Source organism: Platichthys flesus, chromosome 5 (genome assembly GCF_949316205.1).
Source record: "Platichthys flesus chromosome 5, fPlaFle2.1, whole genome shotgun sequence".
NCBI lineage: Eukaryota > Metazoa > Chordata > Actinopteri > Pleuronectiformes > Pleuronectidae > Platichthys > Platichthys flesus.
The window spans coordinates 7,888,545-7,908,445 of record NC_084949.1 but is presented as its reverse complement, the minus strand read 5'-3'; the positions used below and the strand labels follow the sequence as shown (position 1 = coordinate 7,908,445).

The window sequence follows — 19,901 nt, the reverse complement described above, 5'->3', positions numbered from 1 at the left end:
GCAGCTGGATAAAGGACCATGACTGTTAGAAGTTGTCTCAGAAGCATACCTCTGGTTATTATTTACATGCTGATACAACTGACAAAGGTTGAATGGCAGTTGTTTCCACATAAGGGGGTCTGGTTGCAGGAGGTAAAATTAGACAAATGGAATCTGTTGGAGGAGCCTGATACAAAATTAGACATACCTTTATTTATAGGCACGTTATATGCTTCTTCTTTTCTTTTTGGATTCTCAGAAGTCGACGTGAATCAAAACAGATGCCAGAGAGAATGAAAACACAAGCTGCAGAATAAAGCTACTGTTTACATGCAGGCAGACTTTTCAAAGAACAAACTGTGCTCAATATATTCCCACAAGAAATGCCGACAGAGCTGCAGGTTGCATGTAAATGACAAATGAGAGTTATACTGAACACAAGCCAAAACACACCCAGAATGCACCACTGGTAGCAGAATAAGAGTAACAGCTGGTTTCTTGTTGTTATAGACGTATGCTTGTTCATTAATCACACTGAATCAAAGGGGTGTTTTCATTTTAATCAACAATAAATAGTGTTTATCTCAATTTAGCATTCACAGTACAAAATGTAATTAAATTAGTGTCAGATATATTATGTGGTTCTTCGTGATTAAAACCCGTCAAAAACATTCAGACAGAATTTTACTATTCTAGTTTTCACTTGCTGATATGAACTGAACAAATGGAATATTTATATTTTAACCTTTCAGTTCCAGTGTAGCTCATCAGTGTAGAAGTAATCAAGAATTAATTTACACAAAATGGTACAGTAACAGAGATCAAACAACGTTTTTAGTGTTTTTCTTCTGTGCCCTAATTCTAACGCTTTAGTATCATTACCACCTTATAAATTTAGCTGAGAAAGACAAAAATAGATACATCAGGACTTTCAGTAATACGTGGGAACACGGATGAAAAATGCAAAAGTGTGAATGTTTAGTTATCTACCTGAGAAGAGAAGGGAGTCGTTTCCCATAAACCTTTACACTCTATGTATAGGAATAACAGTCAGGTCTCATACTGAGCTGCTCTCTATTTATAAAATGACCTCTGTAGAAAACTGTTTGCTGCAAGGAGCTGATGTTACATTTCAAGAGTCACTGCTGACAAGTAAAACCTGTAACGAAACATTTTCACAGAGGTCAAACGAGGGAAAAAAAGGTTATAGTAGCAAACTGTATTAAGACAATCTGCAAACCGGGCAAAGCAACACTCCACAGTGTCACATGGGAAGTACAAGTACGACATCAGGCAGATAGCAAGTCCACATCCATGCTGTTAATAGTTGTTAAATCATAATCAGACAAACTCAAAGTGATATTCATTAGTATTTCCCTAGCACTTATTTAGATGTAGAGTAAACACGTTAAAATGTGTTTTATGATATGTTTAAGATGTTTTTACAGTTTCTTCCACAGCCCTCCTGTTTGCTCAGTGCATGTTGGTCCTTATGTATAAAACGCCTAGTAACATAAATATGAATGTAAAAATGTGTACTTGTGCAGTGGGCCCCCAGTGTAAGCTGGAATCAATACAGACAGGCACTCTGTTACAGATGCAAATAACAGTCACAAAAAGCACTTTTGCTCATAAAGAAAGAGCCATATTTGAATGTTCAGAATGATAGTTTTTCAAGTTTTATGAACCTTCAGGTCTGCGCTGATGTGTTAGCTGCCACTTCACATAGTGTTAAAAATGTTCTCCCCCACTCGTTCCAGTTTTTCATTTAGGTGAAAATCGGAAGTACCTGGAACATCCATCGATACTCTTTCTGTCCCAGACATTCAAAGTCCTCACGTGGGTTTTTGAATTAAAACCCGAGAAATATAGCATGACTATGGAAGAATAGGATTGAATGTCTTTTCCCATGGAACTGATATATCTTGTTCAAGTATTGAAAAATATGCTGCAGATACACACATACAGTCCAAAACCACTGTACAGCATGTGTCACACTTTACTTTGTCCCCAGTGAGACTTTAGAGTCAAAGTCTGCCAGTGCCAGTGCAACAACAACCACAGACAGGACAACTGTCCACTGGACCAGTCGTATCCTGTTCATACCAGTGTTTTCCTGCCCAGCGTGTTTCAGTTCTGAGTAGATTTAGGCGCTGCTGTTCCCTCCTTGACTTCAGTTTCCACTTTCTCCTTTGTGGCTTCTGATTCCTCCTGTTGATTGGAGAACATCCATTTCAGAGCCGCACCGGCCGTGCCATCGCCGCTCTGCTGTGAGAAACACAGGAATATGGCCCAGACGAAGGCGCAGCAGCCGGTGAAAGTGGTCCGGACGAATAGAGGCACGAAGGCAAAGTTCAGAAACTGAGGGAAAGGTAGAGATTGCACCATATTAATGCTTTTTTACTGGTTCATATAATTAATACTTAATTATGTGGATATGAGGTCCTAAAATAAAAAATAAAAAACTTCGCTAGTATTGATGTAAGCCTCCATACTTTTGATCAACAAAAATGTGCAGCTCTTGTAATTGGGATACATCTATTATTTTAAAGGTTGTTTATGGATCAAAATTCATCATATGGTTAAAAAAACTATGACATTAATGGAAGTGAAGAGAATCTACATCAAAGATCCACTAACTTGACCCTGAGATGTGGTTATAAGCCTAGATTTTCTAACTATTGATGCTATGCAAATTATTCACTGGAGAGATTACCTGCATGAACGGCCAGTACATCAGCCCCGTCTGAAAGGAGAGACAAAACAGAAAGCACGCCAGTCACAAATGTCATCTTCTCACTGTTTGATTTGAAATGGCACGAGTCAACTGTCACAGAGCATCAGCGTGGATGGTATATGTCAGGGAAAAGCGAAAGTTGATGCTGACCGGAAAAAACAAGCACTGACAGGTCGTCTCTGCTGCAACTCACCCTATATGTATTCAGGAATTTGTTTCTCCAGTCTTCAAAGACGTCCTCCTTTCCTTCCAAGAAGCTGACACCTGGATGACAAAGACAAGAAGTGGTGGGGGGGTTATTCTCTGGGAGCCTGATGGGAAATGATGTGACAGGTAAGAAGATTCACAGACAGACGGTGGGACTAGACTGTATGTGTTATTGGAGTAAGGAAAATAAAAATCCATGAGCTCTCCCTCCCTTAACACGTCTGTTTGTCTCGAATCAGCAGAATTACGCAAAAGCTACTGGATTGGATTTCTAGGTAACTTGTGGGAAGGACGTGGCATGGGTCAGTGAAGAGTCCATTCAACTTTGGTGTGGATCTGGATCAGGCCACGGATTCACTCACAAGATAGGGCATTTTACATAATTTTCACGTTTAACCAGGTAATAATAATAGTTCATGGATCTTGATGAAAAACATTGGGCAAACTTAGGGAACAGATTTCTATTAGTGCTTGTAACTTGGTGAAACGTGATTTAAGGGAGAATCATAAGAATTGAGTTACCTTATTTTCCCATTCAACTTTGAACCAGTTTGTATTGGTTTGATGTAAACGATGGCCCACTATATAGCAACATTTCTACTGTAATAAAATGTAAAAATATTAAAGGAAGCATCAAACAGTGTTGTAAGTTCTCAGGCTCGTAAATCACCACATAAAATAAAGATCCTTCAGGTTCAAGCCACTGATTATACTGATGAACTGATATCCTACTGAGGCGTGTGTCGGTATCTGTTGGAGCGCGCCTCTCTTTGCAGTGGAATCAGTGTTTTCATGTGACCTCTGCTAGTCAAGGTTGGCTTCATGGGACAATGAACAACCGCTGATCTTTACCCCACAAGCGCAGGAGCATGGAGATGACGCGGGTTCTGTTACAAGTTGACAGATATGTGATCTGTCTTGGAGTTAACTATTGACTTCCCGTATGTTTGTGTGTGTGTGTGTGTGTGTGTGTGACTGCGTGTGTGTGTCTGCACACATGTCTATCTATAGTTATGAGGGCCAATATTGGTTGAGGACATTTTAGCTGGTCCTCACAAATTCAAATGTTAGAGTTTTGGTTAGAATTTTGGTTAGGCATTTAGTAATGATTGTTAAGGTTATAGGGTAAGGGGCTAGGGAGTGCATTATACCAATTTGTGACCTCACAACCAGAGACAAGTGTGTGTGTGTTTGTGTGTGTGTGTGTGTGTGTGTGTGTGTGTGTGTTTGTGTGTGTGTGTTCCTGTACTTATATCTTTGTGAGGACCATTTTATACATAGACCCTGCAGAGTGAGGACAACTATGAGAACAATTTTCAATTGGCTGTTAAAGGGTTAAGACTTAGGGTTAGGGTTATATTATATTATATTATATGACAACTATAGAGAGACGTGCATGTGTGTGAGAGAGAGAGACCTGTGTAGAAGACACTGGTGGCCAGGGGCCCGGCTATGGACTGGTCCAGGAGCAGCTTCCTCAGCACCATCCTGGCAGAGTTGCCGGGGAACCTCCGCTCCAGGAAGCGCATCCAGAAGAAACTGAAGTTGCCATGGAAACCGAACCCGACCACGGCGACGTTGCGCGTGTGGCTCCAGTCCACGTTGTCCCTGCGCGAGAGCAGCTGGTGCACCAGGTCCCCCCCCGCGAACAGACACCCGTACACCGTGACGTTAGAGGCCCACGGGTACCGACGGACGTGTCTCACCAGCGCCTTCAACATTTCAGATTAGCGTTCGAATACAAGCGGAGTCAAACAGGCAGAAGGAGGAATGTGTCACCCCAGCTGACGGTGTCTGTGAGGGAGCTAGCGGAATGTTCCTGCTACCGGGACGCCATCATACCGTCATCTCTGTGCCGGTCACAGATACTGTACCGCTGCCCACGATGAAATATAATAATCCGACCAGCCACGTTCTCTCTGGTGGACGGAACCAATAGGAGGATACTTGCACGTGAGGAGCTGTCATCCACCGACACTGTCTGTCAGCAGTCTGTCATCAGCCGGCTCGCCTCGTTCCGCGTAAAAGAATAACCGACTCTCCCTGTTTATGAATAGCAATGAGCGTAGAGTTGCATGGGCGGAGCGACGCTGGAAACACACTGGATCACAGATCAGCTGGTGGAGCTGACTGTCAGGGGTCATCTGAGAGAAACACACCCGATCACAGATCAGCTGCTGGAGCTGACGGTCAGGGTTCATCTGAGAGCAATATTAATACCAGAGATTGTTTTGTGACGAATCAGTGAATGTTGTCTACAGGAATTTAGTGATAATGAATCCTCAATAAAACCCACTGTAACATAACGAATATTATTTTATTATCAATAGTGTGTTTGCAAGCGAGTGCAGCCCAAACAAGATTTGTAAGACTATATATATATATATTTGTCAAGGTCATGCTGGCTGAGAGTATATTCATAGTTGTGACTCTTTCTGAGGTGTCCGCATATTTATTAAAGAGTTTGGTAGTTTATCCTCACCCTCGTCGAGGGTTAAGGAGAGGGGAGGACACAGCTTGTACAGATCGTCAATCCCTATGAGGCAAACTTGGATTTGTGAATATGGGCTGTACGAATAAAATATGATTCAATGTGCCTGTATAGGCTGTGCTTGAAAAAATAGGAGACATCTATACCATAAGGTGATATTGTTTGGTCATGTTGGCTGAGCCACTTTGACAGGTTTCAACCTCTATGAGACATCCACACTTACCAATAATCTTGACCTCAATAGCTCAACCGTAGGAATCTACTCACCAAGCATTCCCACAACACGTCAAACCAGAAAGGTCACATTCATATAGTAACAGGTACGGAACTATCACACGCTGCATGCTGAACGCTTTAAGCACGGGGCAACTTTCTGTAGAAAACCTTATAAAAAGGCCTTAGACAGAACATGCTGTTGCTCTCAATTTGTTCATGTTTCAAAAGAATCTGTATGATTTCTTTTAGATTAACATCAACATTAACACATGCAATTTTCTCAAATGTACACATTCATAGCCTAGTAAAGAGCATCATTGATGGCCTACATTTCACTCTCATCCGGAAGGTGCGTTAGTAGAGAAAAGAGCTTCAGCGGTGGAGTTTAGCGTTTGTAAATGTCCTCACTGTTTTAAACAAGGTCTGTGCCAAAATGATTTTTATGTTTTAATTGTTCATGCTGAAATTAAATCACCTGTAATTACTCTTAAGCAGCAGGTCAAGCGCTATATTTAAAGGGCGACACAGATTTTTTATGTACATGTCTCAGCCTATTAACTACAAATCATGTCTTTATTTCCAAAGTATAATCTTTTAATGGAAATTGCACCTAATTGTATATTTCATTTTAAATTTTGTAAATATAAGTGCTTGAATCTCGCAGTATTCTCAATAACCATTGGCTTGTCTTCTTCTTTCTGACAGTTACAAGAATACAATCTTTGTTGGTGCGTTCAGGTACGTGAGGGAAATGTCAACAGCTGAAAAGCAACTGTTTGAATGCAAAATAATCCTCATTGTACAGATTAAATAATCCTCTGATCCTAATCACAACTCCCACGTCTGCTTTGGGCCAACCCTTTTTCTGACCATAGTAACAGTAATATGAAGGCCATCACTTTTCAAGGCTGTCCTTTACTAGTATAAACTGAACTTATACTTTGGAACACCGTTCAGCATTCGTAGTTTTCAGGCTGAGAAAAAAACAGACAAAATCAACATGATGAGCAGGCATAGAAGGACATTGACCTTTACACCCTGCAACACAGCAGGAGGTGTAAGGTGCAGACTTTAAACTACCTCACAAGATTGGAAGTTTACTTTTTAACAGGCATCAACAGAATCACTAATTCTTCTCCTTTCCCGGACCAGCCAGATAAGTCAGGACAGACAATCAGCAGACATACGGTCCTGCCTGGGGTCCCCATCTTGATAAGACACGATGAATAAAAAAAAAAAAACAGAGGGTGGAAGAGTCACAGTGTATCCAATGCACCAAGAGGCAAAACAAATTGTCAGGTTTCATGTTTGACTTTCAGGGTGAAAATGGGAGTAGGCCCCTATGACTGGACAGCCCTCTCCCAGTCCCCCGCCTCAGTCCTGTGATAGAGCTGTGGCTGACCACCAGGAAACAGGCTATCGGAGTCGGGATGCTCTAAAAGGAACTTGATGGTGGACTTCATGTGCTGGACGAAGTGCGGCGGTTCGGCCATTGGAGAAGTGGACAGGTACTGGACAGGAGAGAAAAACAACAGAGTCATCCACTGAAATCACCTTAAGAGGCTATTTACTTCGTTATATCTTTTACCTTTAAAATTGTGTCGTCATTTTGGGACAACCAGAAGGCAATATCCATATTTGAAGACCACTCGCAGGGGCCAATTTTGACACGTCCGCGACTTGAGTCATATACTTCAGCCATCTGCAGGGAAAAGAAGCTTTTATTTATGATCTTTGAATTCACTTTGTGTTTCATATATTTGACGCCAAATATTTAAACAACTGCTCAGTTAACACTTTGTTATTTTAAGAGAATCTATATGGTCTCGTAAACAATTATTAACCAATCACTTAATCCATTAAAAATTACAGGGCTTCAGATTTAGTAATTTATGAAACTTTTAAGTAATTTATCAATAATAAAATTAAAAAATATATATTTATAGAGCTTCTCTGCTGCAACAATTTACAGATTTTCTTTGTGTATAAGTTTGTAATTTACATTGTTAACCATCAAATGATCTGCTGACTTTTCTTTGGGCTCTGAGAATTATCCATTTCCTTCTACCATGTAAACGAAAATATCGATACTAACTAATTCATAACGATACAAATAACTAGCTACAGCCTAAATTAAAATAATGTTTTTGTCTCACACAAAGGGGAATTTGTTTACATAGAGACGTCCATATTATACAGGGAAATTTAAACTGTGTATGACCTGTCCTCCAGTGAAGGTCCGTGCTGATCGCAGCTCCTCTGCAGGTCCTTTGTGAGAGAATGATGAAGGGAAAAGATCCCCTGTTTTAACATTTACACCTATGAAGAAACAGACACAATGTATTGGAGGTCATCTGCCATTAAAGCATCGCAGGCTTCTTGTTCTTTTCATCACTTACCTATTCCATACACTATCGGTCTATGATTCCCATCAACAACAACATCGTTCATTTCTACAACAACAGAGAACAGAAACGTTCACTGGATGAACTGCAAGGATATTTCTGAACGATAAATGATTATCTTTATGAAAAACGCATTGTAACCTGTGATGCAACATGTTTCCAGATGAATATCCTCTTTCTGTTTATGAAACGCTGCTGTAAAGTGGAAAAGAGCTGTTTAAGTTTTGCAATGTTCAAATGCTCCAACCATATGTTAACAAAGAGACATGAGATATCTTTAAAGGACTATACCCAGTATGTTAAGGCTGAGATTATGGGATGTCTTGGACTCATCGTTGAATCCCCCAATAAGGTGGAGCTCAAGTCTATAAAATGGAAAGAAAAGGAGAGAAAAAATAAATTTTAAAACATTTGAATGGATGCTCAAACTGAGGGATATCCACTGTTACCACATGTGTCTGTGGGTTTCATACCTGCCCTCCTTACTGACTTTACTCAGCGACGTGACGGACTTCACCAGGTGTGGGATTTCAGACCAAGTGCTGGAACCATCACAGTGAGCGAGGCAGACAGCTCCACTTCCTGAGAAATAATAATCTTTCAAGTTAGTAAGGTTTTTAAAACCGCATAGACCTGCAGAATAGTGCACACAGAATAAATCGAACTAAAGCAACGTTACCAGTGTGTCGCAGAACAACCAAATGGCAGGTGGTGGCGTCGTCAGATCCAAGGACCGAAACATGATCTGATAAAAACAGGAGAAGGAAGCACGTGTTGTAGTACGGATGCAGATCAGTGGACCTGAAGAACACTTTGGGAGCCAGACTTGAAACACATTTACTCACCGTCTGCTGGGGTCGTTGCAGCAAACTCTCGTTGTTGGACATACAGGAGGCACTTTGGGTCGACATCAACAAGTGGCCTCGAGCGAAACGCTCTTGCACTATCCTGTGAATTGAGAATTAAAAGTTAGGTTTAGCAGTGGTCATTGTGGAATTGACACCAGTGGCACTAATCCATTGCAAATCACATTTGTAAACAGTGGTGCTACTTCACAGATATGAACACAGACTGCAAATCTTTAACTTTGTGATGTGTTTGGTTGGTTATTATTTGAGTGCACCACTGAGTTTAGTAGCTGTCTCACTGGATGTCTTTATATAAGAATAATAAAGGGTCATCCTGTAGGTCAATGATATTTTACCACATTTGTGATCATAACAGAATCAAACATTTCACATTCGAGTGACTTTAGAGTTGCTGCTATTTAAACTACTTCAGTTGCATCTGTTCTTTGATAGACTGGCATCTATCACCACACGCCACCGCCCAATCCGGTTCATTGCTGTGAAGCCCGTTTTCTCTGTGGATGCAGGATGACATAAAGCAATCGTCAGTGACTCACTCAGCTACACGTAGCCACACTTCCTGTAAACAAACCTGTAAATGAGGATGTTTCTCGAACAGTTCCGCTGTGGAGTTCAAGCGGTCTAACCCTCTTTTCTGAATTAACAAAGGCATTTCCTGAAACTAGGTGTTCCGTAAAAATCCGCAGGTCAAGACAACATGTTAGAGCGGAAACTTCCTCTCCCAGACATTAAAAACAACTCATATCAATCACGGTCCACAGGAACGACCGACGAGTTGAACTTCCTGGTCATTTCTTCTTCTTCTACGGTCGCCCCGGAAGAGAGACTCTGTGACACACAGACACTACTGCCGCCAGCTGTTACAAAGCGCGAGTGGCTCCGCCCAATCAAATTCACCATTTTTACTCAGCGGACTATTTTTGCGTAGCGTCGCTGTCACTGACGGGAGGCTACGTAGAACTACTAGCTGAAGTTACGTCGCTAAAGAGGGCAGGGACGACAGGAGCGAAGCGGACTGTGACGCATCCAGCATTTGTTTACTAAAGTCCTTTTAAGCGGAATAGTCGTCCACTAAACATCTATTTATGAGCATAGGAACCCTCGGGTATATTTACAGGTATCTGTTAACTTTATTTTGCACTTCAATACAGAACCTAACGTTAAATAGTCGCCGTGCAAAGTGAGCGAACGTGTCCGACCCCAGCGGAGAGGATCCCAGCAACATGAGAGGAGGCTCGTCTTATGGAGACAGGGGCAGAGACCGTGGGCGAGACAGGTAACTCCGCGGTTTATTTATGGAGGCCACGCAGTTGTTTACCAGCGAGGCTGTGTTGCATCATGTCTACACAGCGCAGGGAGTGTGTGAGCGGAGGACACGGCTGTTTACCAACTAGTGTTCTCTATCGGGAGAGCAGAGCGAGCACAAATGTTGTTGTTTACTTCCACTGTCAACACTGTAAAAACTGTAAAAACTGTAAAAACTGTTAAATACCACTGACATTTTTTTAAACATGTTTTCCCCTTACTATCGATCCTTATGTGACCCCAGGGTAAATGTCATGATGTCAGGAAAGTTTCAATTTGGCCTGATGGTGGCGCTGTAGGAGAGCTCACTGGGTTTCCTCTACACTAAATTTAATCTCTGATGTTATATTTGCAGTGGCTACAGGAAATACACTGAATTAAGGGGCTGGATACTTCTGGGAATGAAAGATATATTTGACTTGAAATATTTTTTTCTTATAATAAATAAGTAAGACTGCAACATGTTTTTGCTTGAGTTAAGATTTATAGACTAAAATTCTAAACACATAAAACTGTGAATACTTTTTGGTATACTTTTTGGTACAATTATACATAACATTCGCCTCAGACACAAATCATCACACACTATTAACACCTTTGTGACATTCAGCATCAAGCTTCTCTACATCGATCAAATTATAGATCGAAAAAAAATAATCTTATAAGCCTAAATATATATTATTAAGGCTGTGTAAACTGTGCTTATGGTAATTTTAATTTGTAGGCTGGAAGAGATCTCTAATAAATCAATCACAGCCTTAACGTTCTTATGAGCCCATATGAATTGAGAGAACAGTTGTGAGCCGTCAAGTCTGTAAGTGCAGAGACTTCTGGGCATGCAGATTCAGCCGTAAACATGTTGGTCAGACAAATCCAAAAGACAGATAGACATGATCAGCACACAATTGCTTCGGGAAAGGCTAGTGCTGCAGGAGTGACACTGATTCTCTGGTGGTCTTAATGTCTTGATCAACATTATCCAGGCCACGGTTTGGGGCCACGAGCGGTCGAGGCGGACCCATGAAGTTTGGGAATCCAGGAGAGCGTCTCCACAAGAAGAAGTGGAACATGGACGAGCTGCCAAAGTTTGAGAAGAATTTCTATGCTGAACACCCTGAGATCCAACACATTAGTCAGGTAAACTCTATAACTAATATCACAAGATATGCTGAAAAATATTAACAAGTATTAAAAAAGTCTGCATATATGTTTTTTCCCCTTTTTGTTTCATATCCAGTATGACATGGAAGAGTATCGCAGGAAGAAGGAGATCACCATCAGAGGCACTGGCTGTCCAAAAGCTGTCACTGCTTTCCACCAGGCGCAGTTTCCTCGTTAGTAAACCTTACATTAAACTTATTAAATCATCTTCACAAATCATTTCTGGGAAACATTAGTATATATACATTGCTCTTCAGCATCTGTGCTCTTCAGTATGTCATTACATAATGAAATTAAACAAAACAAGACTAATTAAATGAAAAGAAATGTTGCAAGTTAAGTACAATGTGTTTTACGAGAACAATCGGTATGTGTATTGTGCTGCTGATGTAATGGCTAACAGTATGGCTGTGTGATTGACTTTGTGTATCTTCTTGTAGAGTATGTGATGGATGTGCTGATGCATCAGAACTTTAAGGAGCCCACAGCGATCCAGTCTCAGGGCTTCCCTTTGGCCCTGAGCGGCAGGGACATGGTGGGAATCGCTCAGACTGGCTCTGGAAAGACCCTGGCTGTAAGGACACCTGGCGCACATTTGACAAGATTAGAATGAAGGCCAAGAACAAACCTATATCTGGAACAGCAGTACAATTGCAAATAGACAGACTTAAGTTAATATAGTGGAAATTCTGCCTTTCATAGATTCATTAATTGGTTTGTCTTTCCCACTGTCTTACTAATTGGGTTTATGTCGTCTTGCCTTCAGTATCTCCTCCCTGCTATTGTGCACATCAACCATCAGCCCTATCTGGAGAGGGGAGATGGACCGATTGTGAGTGTTAAGAAAACATGTATTGTGTAAATCAATGAGCATTCCCTCGTAAACTAACCTTCCTCCTCACTTCAGTGTCTGGTGCTGGCCCCGACCAGAGAGCTGGCTCAGCAGGTTCAGCAGGTGGCATTCGACTATGGCAAGAGCTCTCGTATCAAAAGCACCTGCGTCTATGGCGGAGCACCCAAAGGACCACAGATAAGGGACCTCGAGAGGGGTGCGTATGATTATAGAAGTTCACACTCTGTGGATTATTCAAAAATCCTGTTCGATGTACTTGTCCCCTCTAAGTGCTCAGTGGGGAATGACACAATGCTGTGATTGTATGGAAGTCCCAGCAAATGGCCTCCCAGCTGAATGTTGTGCACTTGACCAATTGGTCCGTGTCTGTATTCTCTCACCTCAGAATGCGAGTATAAAGAAAGTCATTGGCAATTAATAGCCCTGCTGATGAGAAGGTATGGCGACAAAAAATAAAAAAGATGAGAGTGGTGTGACATAACTTGAAAACAATTACCATGTGTTTAGAGTTTATGGAGAAATAAAAAAATCCCAATTTGGAAGCTTCTAGTCCTAACTTGATCAGTGGTGCACTTCAACCTCTAGTGGTGGAAATAAGTATTGCAAACCAAATAGTGCGAAAAATAGAAACATTTGCCTGGCAAAAACATTCAGTGGAACATTATACAAATTATCCAAGCAATAAAGACTTTTTGACTTGCCTCTCATGGCAGCAAGTACATTTTTACCTGTTTTCTTCTCAGATCTGAAAAAAAACTTTTAACTATTAACTTAGAATAAATATTTTTCTCACTTTGCTCCCTTTGTTAATGAAATAAAACAACCCATTTAATTCATGGCAAAACAGAATTACCCACCAGTGCAGAAGACAGACTCTTTGATATGACTTTTAAAGCAGTTGCCTGGTATTTTAGCACATGCTGCACTTCCCTGGAACTTGTGGCCACATAGGTTAACAGGAACAGAACAGGTTGGGACCACCTACCACTCAAAGAGTTGTCCATGGACAAGTCAACAAACAATCAGGGTATGGCTGTTTATCTTTTTTGACAGGTGTTGAGATCTGCATTGCTACACCTGGCCGTCTCATTGATTTCCTGGAGGGGGGGAAGACTAACCTGCGTCGCTGCACCTACCTCGTGCTGGATGAGGCGGACCGCATGTTGGACATGGGCTTTGAGCCACAGATTCGCAAGATTGTTGATCAAATCAGGGTGAGGAGAACGGCTTACTTACCCTTACTACTGAATTCCAAATGACCACCTGGATACCTTCTCTGTTTCTGTCCTTCAGCCCGACAGGCAGACACTGATGTGGAGTGCGACCTGGCCGAAGGATGTTCGGCAGCTTGCTGAGGACTTCCTGAGGGACTCAGTGCAGATTAATGTTGGCGCTCTGGAACTCAGCGCCAACCACAACATCCTGCAGATAGTTGATGTCTGCATGGAGAATGAAAAGGACCACAAGTAAGGATAAGAACAAATATCTGACCACCACTGTGTCTTGAAACTCTCTGGTATAATGTTACAGAACATGAGTTCATACTTTCAGTTGTGGAGATGTGCTGTAAGTGCCTCTGTGTGTTTACAGACTTTTTCAGCTCATGGAGGAAATTATGGCTGAGAAGGAAAACAAAACCATTATCTTTGTGGAGACCAAGAAGCGTTGTGATGATCTCACCAGGAGAATGAGGCGGGACGGGTGAGGAATTACTGAGAACAACATGACAGCAGTTTGAGGATGATTCATTAAAAAAAAAACTGATCGACAGAAGGTATTTTAAAGTCTTCACTAATATTATGATTTTGTGTTCTAGATGGCCAGCCATGTGTATTCATGGAGACAAGAGCCAGCCAGAAAGAGATTGGGTTCTCACAGGTAAGAACACATCATATGAAAATGCTTCCTCTGCCCTTCACTCGCTGATGTTCATCTATCTGGAAAAAAAAACATTTAGTTACTGAAGAATTCGCTTTAAAGGTACTCATTCCCCATCACCTTAATTTAAGCAAACCAAGACAGCTTTATTTGGAGAGAAGTAATTTCATTACAAAGAAATCCAGCGTGATCTACATAAAAAACATCCTGTATATGCAGTACAGTGGCAAATCAATAACAATAATAACAAAGCAGCATATGTACAGTATAGAAAAATACCAATAATACAATTACACACACATTGCCATTGCCCCACATCTTGCAACAAACACACAAAAATTGGTTTTATGGGGTTTTGAGTTTTGCTTTAAATGTTCAGACGGTATTTATACCTTGTAAGACGTCAGGTTAAAAATTCAGGTGGTGCAAGTCCACAGTTACCAAAGGAACTTAGGAGCCACTGTCTTAAGGCCTGAGAGGTCTGATGGGAGATAACAATGTCCATCTTGCTCATCAGTTTAGTTTATTTTGCTCATATTCAAATCATTATTTTGTTTAATTCCACAGAATTCCGTAGTGGAAAAGCTCCCATACTGATCGCTACTGATGTCGCCTCTCGTGGTCTGGGTACGTCTCTTCTCTCATACATTTTAATTCTGCATAATCCCACATGGTACGCTTCTCTCTTAGTTTTTTTGTTTTTAATGAATAATAATGTATTGCACATAATAGAAAAACACAAGTTCACATACAGCTGTACTTCTTTTAAGCTGATTTATTTTTGGCAGAGGGTAAGTAAATTAGCAAATAATACAGCCATCTACTATTGCTCTATTTGCAAAGATCAACACAACATTACAACTGGCAACTAGTTTTAATGTTTTTGCTGATCTGTTAAACCATGGAAGATGATGAATATCAAATCACTGAAAAACAAGCCATGGATACACATCAGTTTACCACAATATTAAAACACATTTCAATGTTGCAGCTGATCTGTGTATAGAGAGGCAAATACAATTGAACCACAGTTAAAATAAAATAAAATGTATATCTTGTGGTATTTTCTTAACCGGATACTTTCAGGTGATGAAGCTGATGAAGGACATCGCACTCTGAACTTTCCAAAGTTTACAGGGGATAAAATATGTAGTAATTATGTTGATGAAATGTGAGAAAAACATAGAAAGTACAATCAGTTTGAATTTCGTGATGTACAGAACATTACGTGGAAGGATTCCCCTCTTTATTATAACTTGACAGTTTGATGGACTGGACCCTCTCGGGTGGGGGCTGCAGACCCTCTGGTCCACTTGGTTTATAGTCTGTTTCTTGTTACTGCAGTTAAAAAGCTTCCTCCACCCGGGGCTCTTTGGCACGCTGCCTGAAAGGGGGGGTGTGCGGGGCGTACGCTCCTGCACATCTTTTCTCATGTCTCCTTTAATGGTCTCAGTATTAACCCATGATGTTGCTGTTTCTTCACACATAGATTTTGTAGTTGCTCCAGTGATAGGTGGTGTTATGTTTTGTAGACGCATATGTGCAGGACAACAACAGAGGCCTCAGAAAGGCTTCTGTGGTTAGTCTGACATGTCAGCTGTTGGCAGGATGAACGTGAGAAGGGGGGATATCTGAATTGTCTTTGACATGTCCAAATTCCCATGACCGTATCCTTGTTCTTTTTCCCCTCTTCTCCTCTCAGGGTTTGGCAGCACACGGCAGCTCTAACAATCTATGCTGTCGTCACTGCCCCCCTCAAACACGCTAAACTAGAAGCTCGGCTAGTTTCAGAGGGGTTTAAGCCCCTCTAAGATCTAACTACGATCGCCCCCTAGCCCGTATTTGTAGATCCAACGAGCCTTCCTTGGGAGCAGCCTAAGGTGTCTGTATGTCTGCCCGTCGGTCCGTCCCACAAAGGCAGACAGACAGGGGAGAGAGAGAGAGTTAGACGGGCTCGTCTGGATCCAGTCCTGGCCAGGGTCTGAGGAGGGTCCTGCAATGGGGCGAGAGAGCAACAGAACCAGCCCTGTGTGTTTGTGTGAGTGAGTGAGTGAGTGTGTCGGTGTGTGTGTGTGTGTGTGTGTCATGGGGTTGAATGGTTCTGCTCCCGTCTGACGTTGCTGGCGTCCGTAGAAGGTGAGGGATGAGTCCTCTCCCTCCCCCTCAGCGCCTCCCTGAGAACCAGGACTGAGAAGGGGGGATTGACTACCTTTGTAAAAACAACATAAAGGGGGTAAGTACCTCACCACCCCCCCTTCCCTTAACTCCTCCACGAGCTCACTTTACATCCCATCGTGTTATAATGAAGTAAAAGTTCTCAGTGGGACATGGTTGATGAAGCAGCCTCACTCCGTCATGATGGGAGGGGACAAGGGAGACGCTTTATTCAGCAGTGCTGTCAGAGCCCCACATCTTCTGTAATGAGAAACAGACTGTCTTCACACACCTTGACCAGGTATCATGTTGGTGTGGAGATTATTAAGCCTTAACATGGTTTTCTTTAAGCTTCAATATCATGCTCACGATATAAGTCAGTTATGAAGCTGAAGTAGTGTGTTAATTAAATAAAACCTAGGATGTCTGGATTTTTGCAGGTAAGTGACTTTATTTGTTAAGATTTTTTACTTCTAACGCAAAACATTTAAACAATCTTTTTTTTAGTAGTAATTGAAATAATTCATTGTTATTTGTTTAAATAAAATCCATCAGATCTTGGATTTGAATCACGATCAGGTCTTTCTCCAGTAAATGAGATTAGCATCGTTTTCCTTTCCGCCTTTGCTGTAAAACAAAATTCTTTGTCCCAAAGACGTGGAAGACATCAAGTTCGTCATCAACTACGATTACCCAAACTCCTCTGAGGATTACGTCCACCGCATCGGACGTACAGCCCGCAGTACCAATAAAGGCACTGCCTACACCTTTTTCACCCCGGGTAACATGCGTCAGGCCCGAGACCTTGTGCGGGTGTTGGCGGAGGCCCGACAGGCCATCAACCCAAAACTGCTTCAACTTGTGGACAACCGTGGTGGAGGTGGAGGCGGTAAGAACAACTGTCACAGATTGTTTTCAAATTGAGATATATAATGGTTAATCATCCTATAGAATTGACTAGATAAGGATAAGCATAGTGATCTACAGTTTAGCATCTATTGTGTCCGACAGGTGGCAGAATGCGTTACCGTGGCAGCAACGGCAACAACCCCAACCTTATGTTCCACGGAGAGTCTGAGCACCGCATGCGTCCGGGTGGAGGCGCCGGTGGCAGCAGCAGCAAAGATGGACGCAGCGGGTTCAGTCGTGACAACCGCAACAGCCGTGATGGAGACCGCTCCAATTCCTCCTCCTCTTCCTCCTACAGGGACAGAAGTGATCGCAGGAACAGCTTCAACTCGGGGTCAGATCAGTACCAGAGTTACAGCGGCAGCAGTGGCTACAACTCCCGTCCCAACACCCAATCAGCAGCCAGTGGAAGTCAGGATCAGTCAGGTCAGCCACAAGGTCAGTTTGGCCAGCCTCCCCCTCCTCCTGTGCCAACAGGGGGGCCAGTGCCCCTCATGGCGCAGCAGTTTGCTGTGCAACAGCCCCCCCTATTGGGCTTCATGGGGCAGCCGCCGTACCCTTTCGCCTCTCCGCCTCCTCCTCCAGGCCCTCCACCTCCCAGGAAGTAGAATCGCGAAAGGACGAAGCAGTGAGGTCATTTGTGCCTCTTGGTGTGCACACAGTGTAACTTTTTTTTTACTCCCCAACTCTTGGTAACTCCAAGAGAACGAGGGATTTGAAAAAGGCTTATACTGATGTAAGGGCTTATGTTTTCTATGTTTTGTACTTTTGAATAAACCCAACATGTGGAGTTTATAGTTTCCTGTGTGACCTTTTTGCCTTATATATTCATTTTCAGTTTGATTGTAACTCTGTCCCAAGTCTGATTCAAGGAGGAACAAGGTTACTGTCTCTGTAATGTCACCATTTTGTCATCGTTCACTAGTCTCAGCTGTGCCTTTCATTGGCTGTGGAGGAATTTGGTTACAATGACAACAATCATATACAAGCCTCAGTGAACATGTGTTCGAGTGCTGGTCTATTGGTCAAATCATTTCTAATAGATCATGTCACATTCCAGTCGTGTTCTTCATGTTCTGTTGGAGCAAGACTCAGGTTTTGTCTGGCGACCTTCTTTCATTTTGACATTCATTTTCTGGTTTGTTTTAACTGTCCAAGTGTCCAAATGTGTGAATCCTCTGCAGTAGTTTTGATGCAATGCAATTAATGTCTCTTTTAATTTAGATTTAAAGGCATACATTTACTGTTTCCTGTCCTGCAACTGGTCAGAATAAACAAATTTTCTCTTTACTCGTATATCATTTTATTAAGGAAATCAGCGGATGTAGAACTATTGTCGCTTTTTTTGCTTGTTTCCTCTTTCATTCATTGTGCACTTTTTACTGTTTTCATAATAAACAAATTAATGAATCCAAGTTGAAGATTAAATTATTTGTACATCAGGCGAAGTACAAATGGCTTTATTTGCCATAAACACACATTTATCAGTATGTACATGTGTCGCTTTTATTGGTAAATATACATCATGGCAAGAAGCTTATATTTACAATCGGAGCTCTGCTGGAAAAGTACCTGGCGGGAGGCTTGCCACTTGCTCTTCAAGCTGCTGCCACTGAGTTGTAGTTGCTCCAGTGATAGATGGTGTTATGTTGTTATTCAAGTTTTTCTGGTGAGTCCCAGTCAGTGGCAGACCTGGGGTTTCTCTGAATCAGGGGTTATTAAGGGGCAACAATTTACACGTGGGGCAATTATATCTCTGGCCCCGGTTAATACAGGAGCTCCAGTCTGATGAACATATTAAGGCATTGCATGCACCATGCTAGGCCACGTGTAAGGCCAGGTTTAACCGGGTTGTTGAAAGATAACACTGCCTCTTTAAATGAACCTTATTGAAAACTAAAGCCAGACATGAATTTAATGGTTTCAACTGATGTGATGGCATTTGGCTCAGGGGGCAGTTAATCCACCAGTATGTCTTGTATTTAGATCCAGTTCCTGCTCTTCAACAAAACCTTTTAGACAAGAAGCAAGAGTCACAGTATCTGTTGACATTGTACGGACGGGACACGTTTAAACATCCTCATTAAAACTACTCAAGGCTACTTCAGTAAGAAGAGTTAAGGAGATGAAGAAGTGAAGCCTGTGATGAACTTATTGCGATGACAAAAGCAAAATCTGAACTGGATTGTGTAAACCTTCCACGTCTGTAGCAGCCTCCTTAGCGCATAGTTCAAATTATACCGGGAGCATAGACGCTCATTACTTACAATTTGATCGAACCATGAAGAAGAAATCGTCACTGAGGCTGCTCTTCTTCTCATTATTGCTTGTTATTGATAAATTAACAGTGAAAATGTGTCTGTTTACAAATCAAGTGGCTGATTGATAGTGTTACAACACTATAAGGATGAGTAATGGCACTGCACTGTGTGATCTGCAATATGAACTTTAACGGTTTCGAGTATTAATGTTAAATTGATATCACAACAGACAAGTATGGATCCCTTTGGAAGAGGCTCCCCTGATGGGTTGTTTCGCTGTGTACAGATTGTTGAACCTTATGAGAGGCAAATTGTGATTTCAAAAGCTGACGCTCTACTTCACATGTTTAAGATTGAATGTGTATTTCAGAATCTCAGGTGGAACCATTCTGCCTCCAATCTTTTTTTTTTATATTTTCTTCTTCATGATCTAAGAAGCGATCATAGAACTGTGCTCTGGTCGTCTCAGTGACCAT

General features: G+C 41.8%; 3 protein-coding genes across 4 annotated transcripts; 1 reads left to right on the top strand and 2 right to left on the bottom strand.

Annotated features, from left to right (window-relative positions):
* Positions 1–520: 520 nt before the first annotated feature.
* LOC133954474 (mpv17-like protein) lies at positions 521–4,966 on the bottom strand. Its single transcript, XM_062388915.1, has 4 exons — positions 4,341–4,966; positions 2,910–2,980; positions 2,696–2,725; positions 521–2,340 (listed from the first exon to the last, which is right to left on the bottom strand). Exons 1-4 carry the CDS (start codon positions 4,642–4,644, stop codon positions 2,110–2,112), a joined length of 636 nt encoding a protein of 211 aa, XP_062244899.1. The 5' UTR covers positions 4,645–4,966; the 3' UTR covers positions 521–2,109.
* A 1,098-nt stretch (positions 4,967–6,064) lies between these two features.
* Positions 6,065–9,721, bottom strand: ntan1 (N-terminal asparagine amidase). 2 transcript variants are annotated; one of them, XM_062388914.1, is made up of 11 exons: positions 9,476–9,718; positions 9,312–9,398; positions 8,881–8,983; positions 8,715–8,780; positions 8,509–8,617; positions 8,327–8,400; positions 8,177–8,230; positions 8,030–8,083; positions 7,852–7,949; positions 7,219–7,332; positions 6,065–7,141 (listed from the first exon to the last, which is right to left on the bottom strand). In XM_062388914.1, exons 2-11 carry the CDS (start codon positions 9,342–9,344, stop codon positions 6,971–6,973), a joined length of 876 nt encoding a protein of 291 aa, XP_062244898.1. In that variant the 5' UTR covers positions 9,345–9,398; positions 9,476–9,718; the 3' UTR covers positions 6,065–6,970. The 2 variants fall into 2 exon arrangements, with proteins under 2 accessions (XP_062244898.1, XP_062244897.1); XM_062388913.1 differs by lacking the exon at positions 9,312–9,398 and having other exon boundaries at positions 9,476–9,721.
* A 140-nt stretch (positions 9,722–9,861) lies between these two features.
* On the top strand, positions 9,862–18,454 carry LOC133954471 (probable ATP-dependent RNA helicase DDX17). Its single transcript, XM_062388911.1, has 13 exons — positions 9,862–10,180; positions 11,193–11,346; positions 11,447–11,543; positions 11,811–11,944; positions 12,137–12,202; positions 12,278–12,419; positions 13,277–13,437; positions 13,517–13,689; positions 13,814–13,924; positions 14,040–14,101; positions 14,669–14,728; positions 16,911–17,144; positions 17,267–18,454. The coding sequence occupies exons 1-13, from the start codon at positions 10,128–10,130 to the stop codon at positions 17,770–17,772; spliced, it is 1,953 nt and encodes a 650-aa protein (XP_062244895.1). The 5' UTR covers positions 9,862–10,127; the 3' UTR covers positions 17,773–18,454.
* Positions 18,455–19,901: the final 1,447 nt, after the last annotated feature.

What these genes read in the sequence shown, in the direction of transcription:
- LOC133954474 (XM_062388915.1), bottom strand. Translation starts at nt 4,644, where the DNA reads ATGTTGAAGGCGCTGGTGAGACACGTCCGTCGGTACCCGTGGGCCTCT. An exon ending in CACCAGTGTCTTCTACACAG is followed by an intron (nt 2,981 to 4,340) that starts GTCTCTCTCTCT and finishes TTTGTCATCCAG; the next exon opens with GTGTCAGCTTCTTGGAAGGA. An exon ending in AATTCCTGAATACATATAGG is followed by an intron (nt 2,726 to 2,909) that starts GTGAGTTGCAGC and finishes CTCTCCTTTCAG; the next exon opens with ACGGGGCTGATGTACTGGCC.
- ntan1 (XM_062388913.1), bottom strand. Translation starts at nt 9,556, where the DNA reads ATGCCTTTGTTAATTCAGAAAAGAGGGTTAGACCGCTTGAACTCCACA. An exon ending in TCTCAGCCTTAACATACTGG is followed by an intron (nt 8,231 to 8,326) that starts GTATAGTCCTTT and finishes TCCACTTTACAG; the next exon opens with CAGCGTTTCATAAACAGAAA. An exon ending in GGAAACATGTTGCATCACAG is followed by an intron (nt 8,084 to 8,176) that starts GTTACAATGCGT and finishes CTGTTGTTGTAG; the next exon opens with AAATGAACGATGTTGTTGTT.
- LOC133954471 (XM_062388911.1), top strand. Translation starts at nt 10,128, where the DNA reads ATGAGAGGAGGCTCGTCTTATGGAGACAGGGGCAGAGACCGTGGGCGA. An exon ending in AGGAGAATGAGGCGGGACGG is followed by an intron (nt 13,925 to 14,039) that starts GTGAGGAATTAC and finishes TTTGTGTTCTAG; the next exon opens with ATGGCCAGCCATGTGTATTC. An exon ending in CCGTGGTGGAGGTGGAGGCG is followed by an intron (nt 17,145 to 17,266) that starts GTAAGAACAACT and finishes TGTGTCCGACAG; the next exon opens with GTGGCAGAATGCGTTACCGT.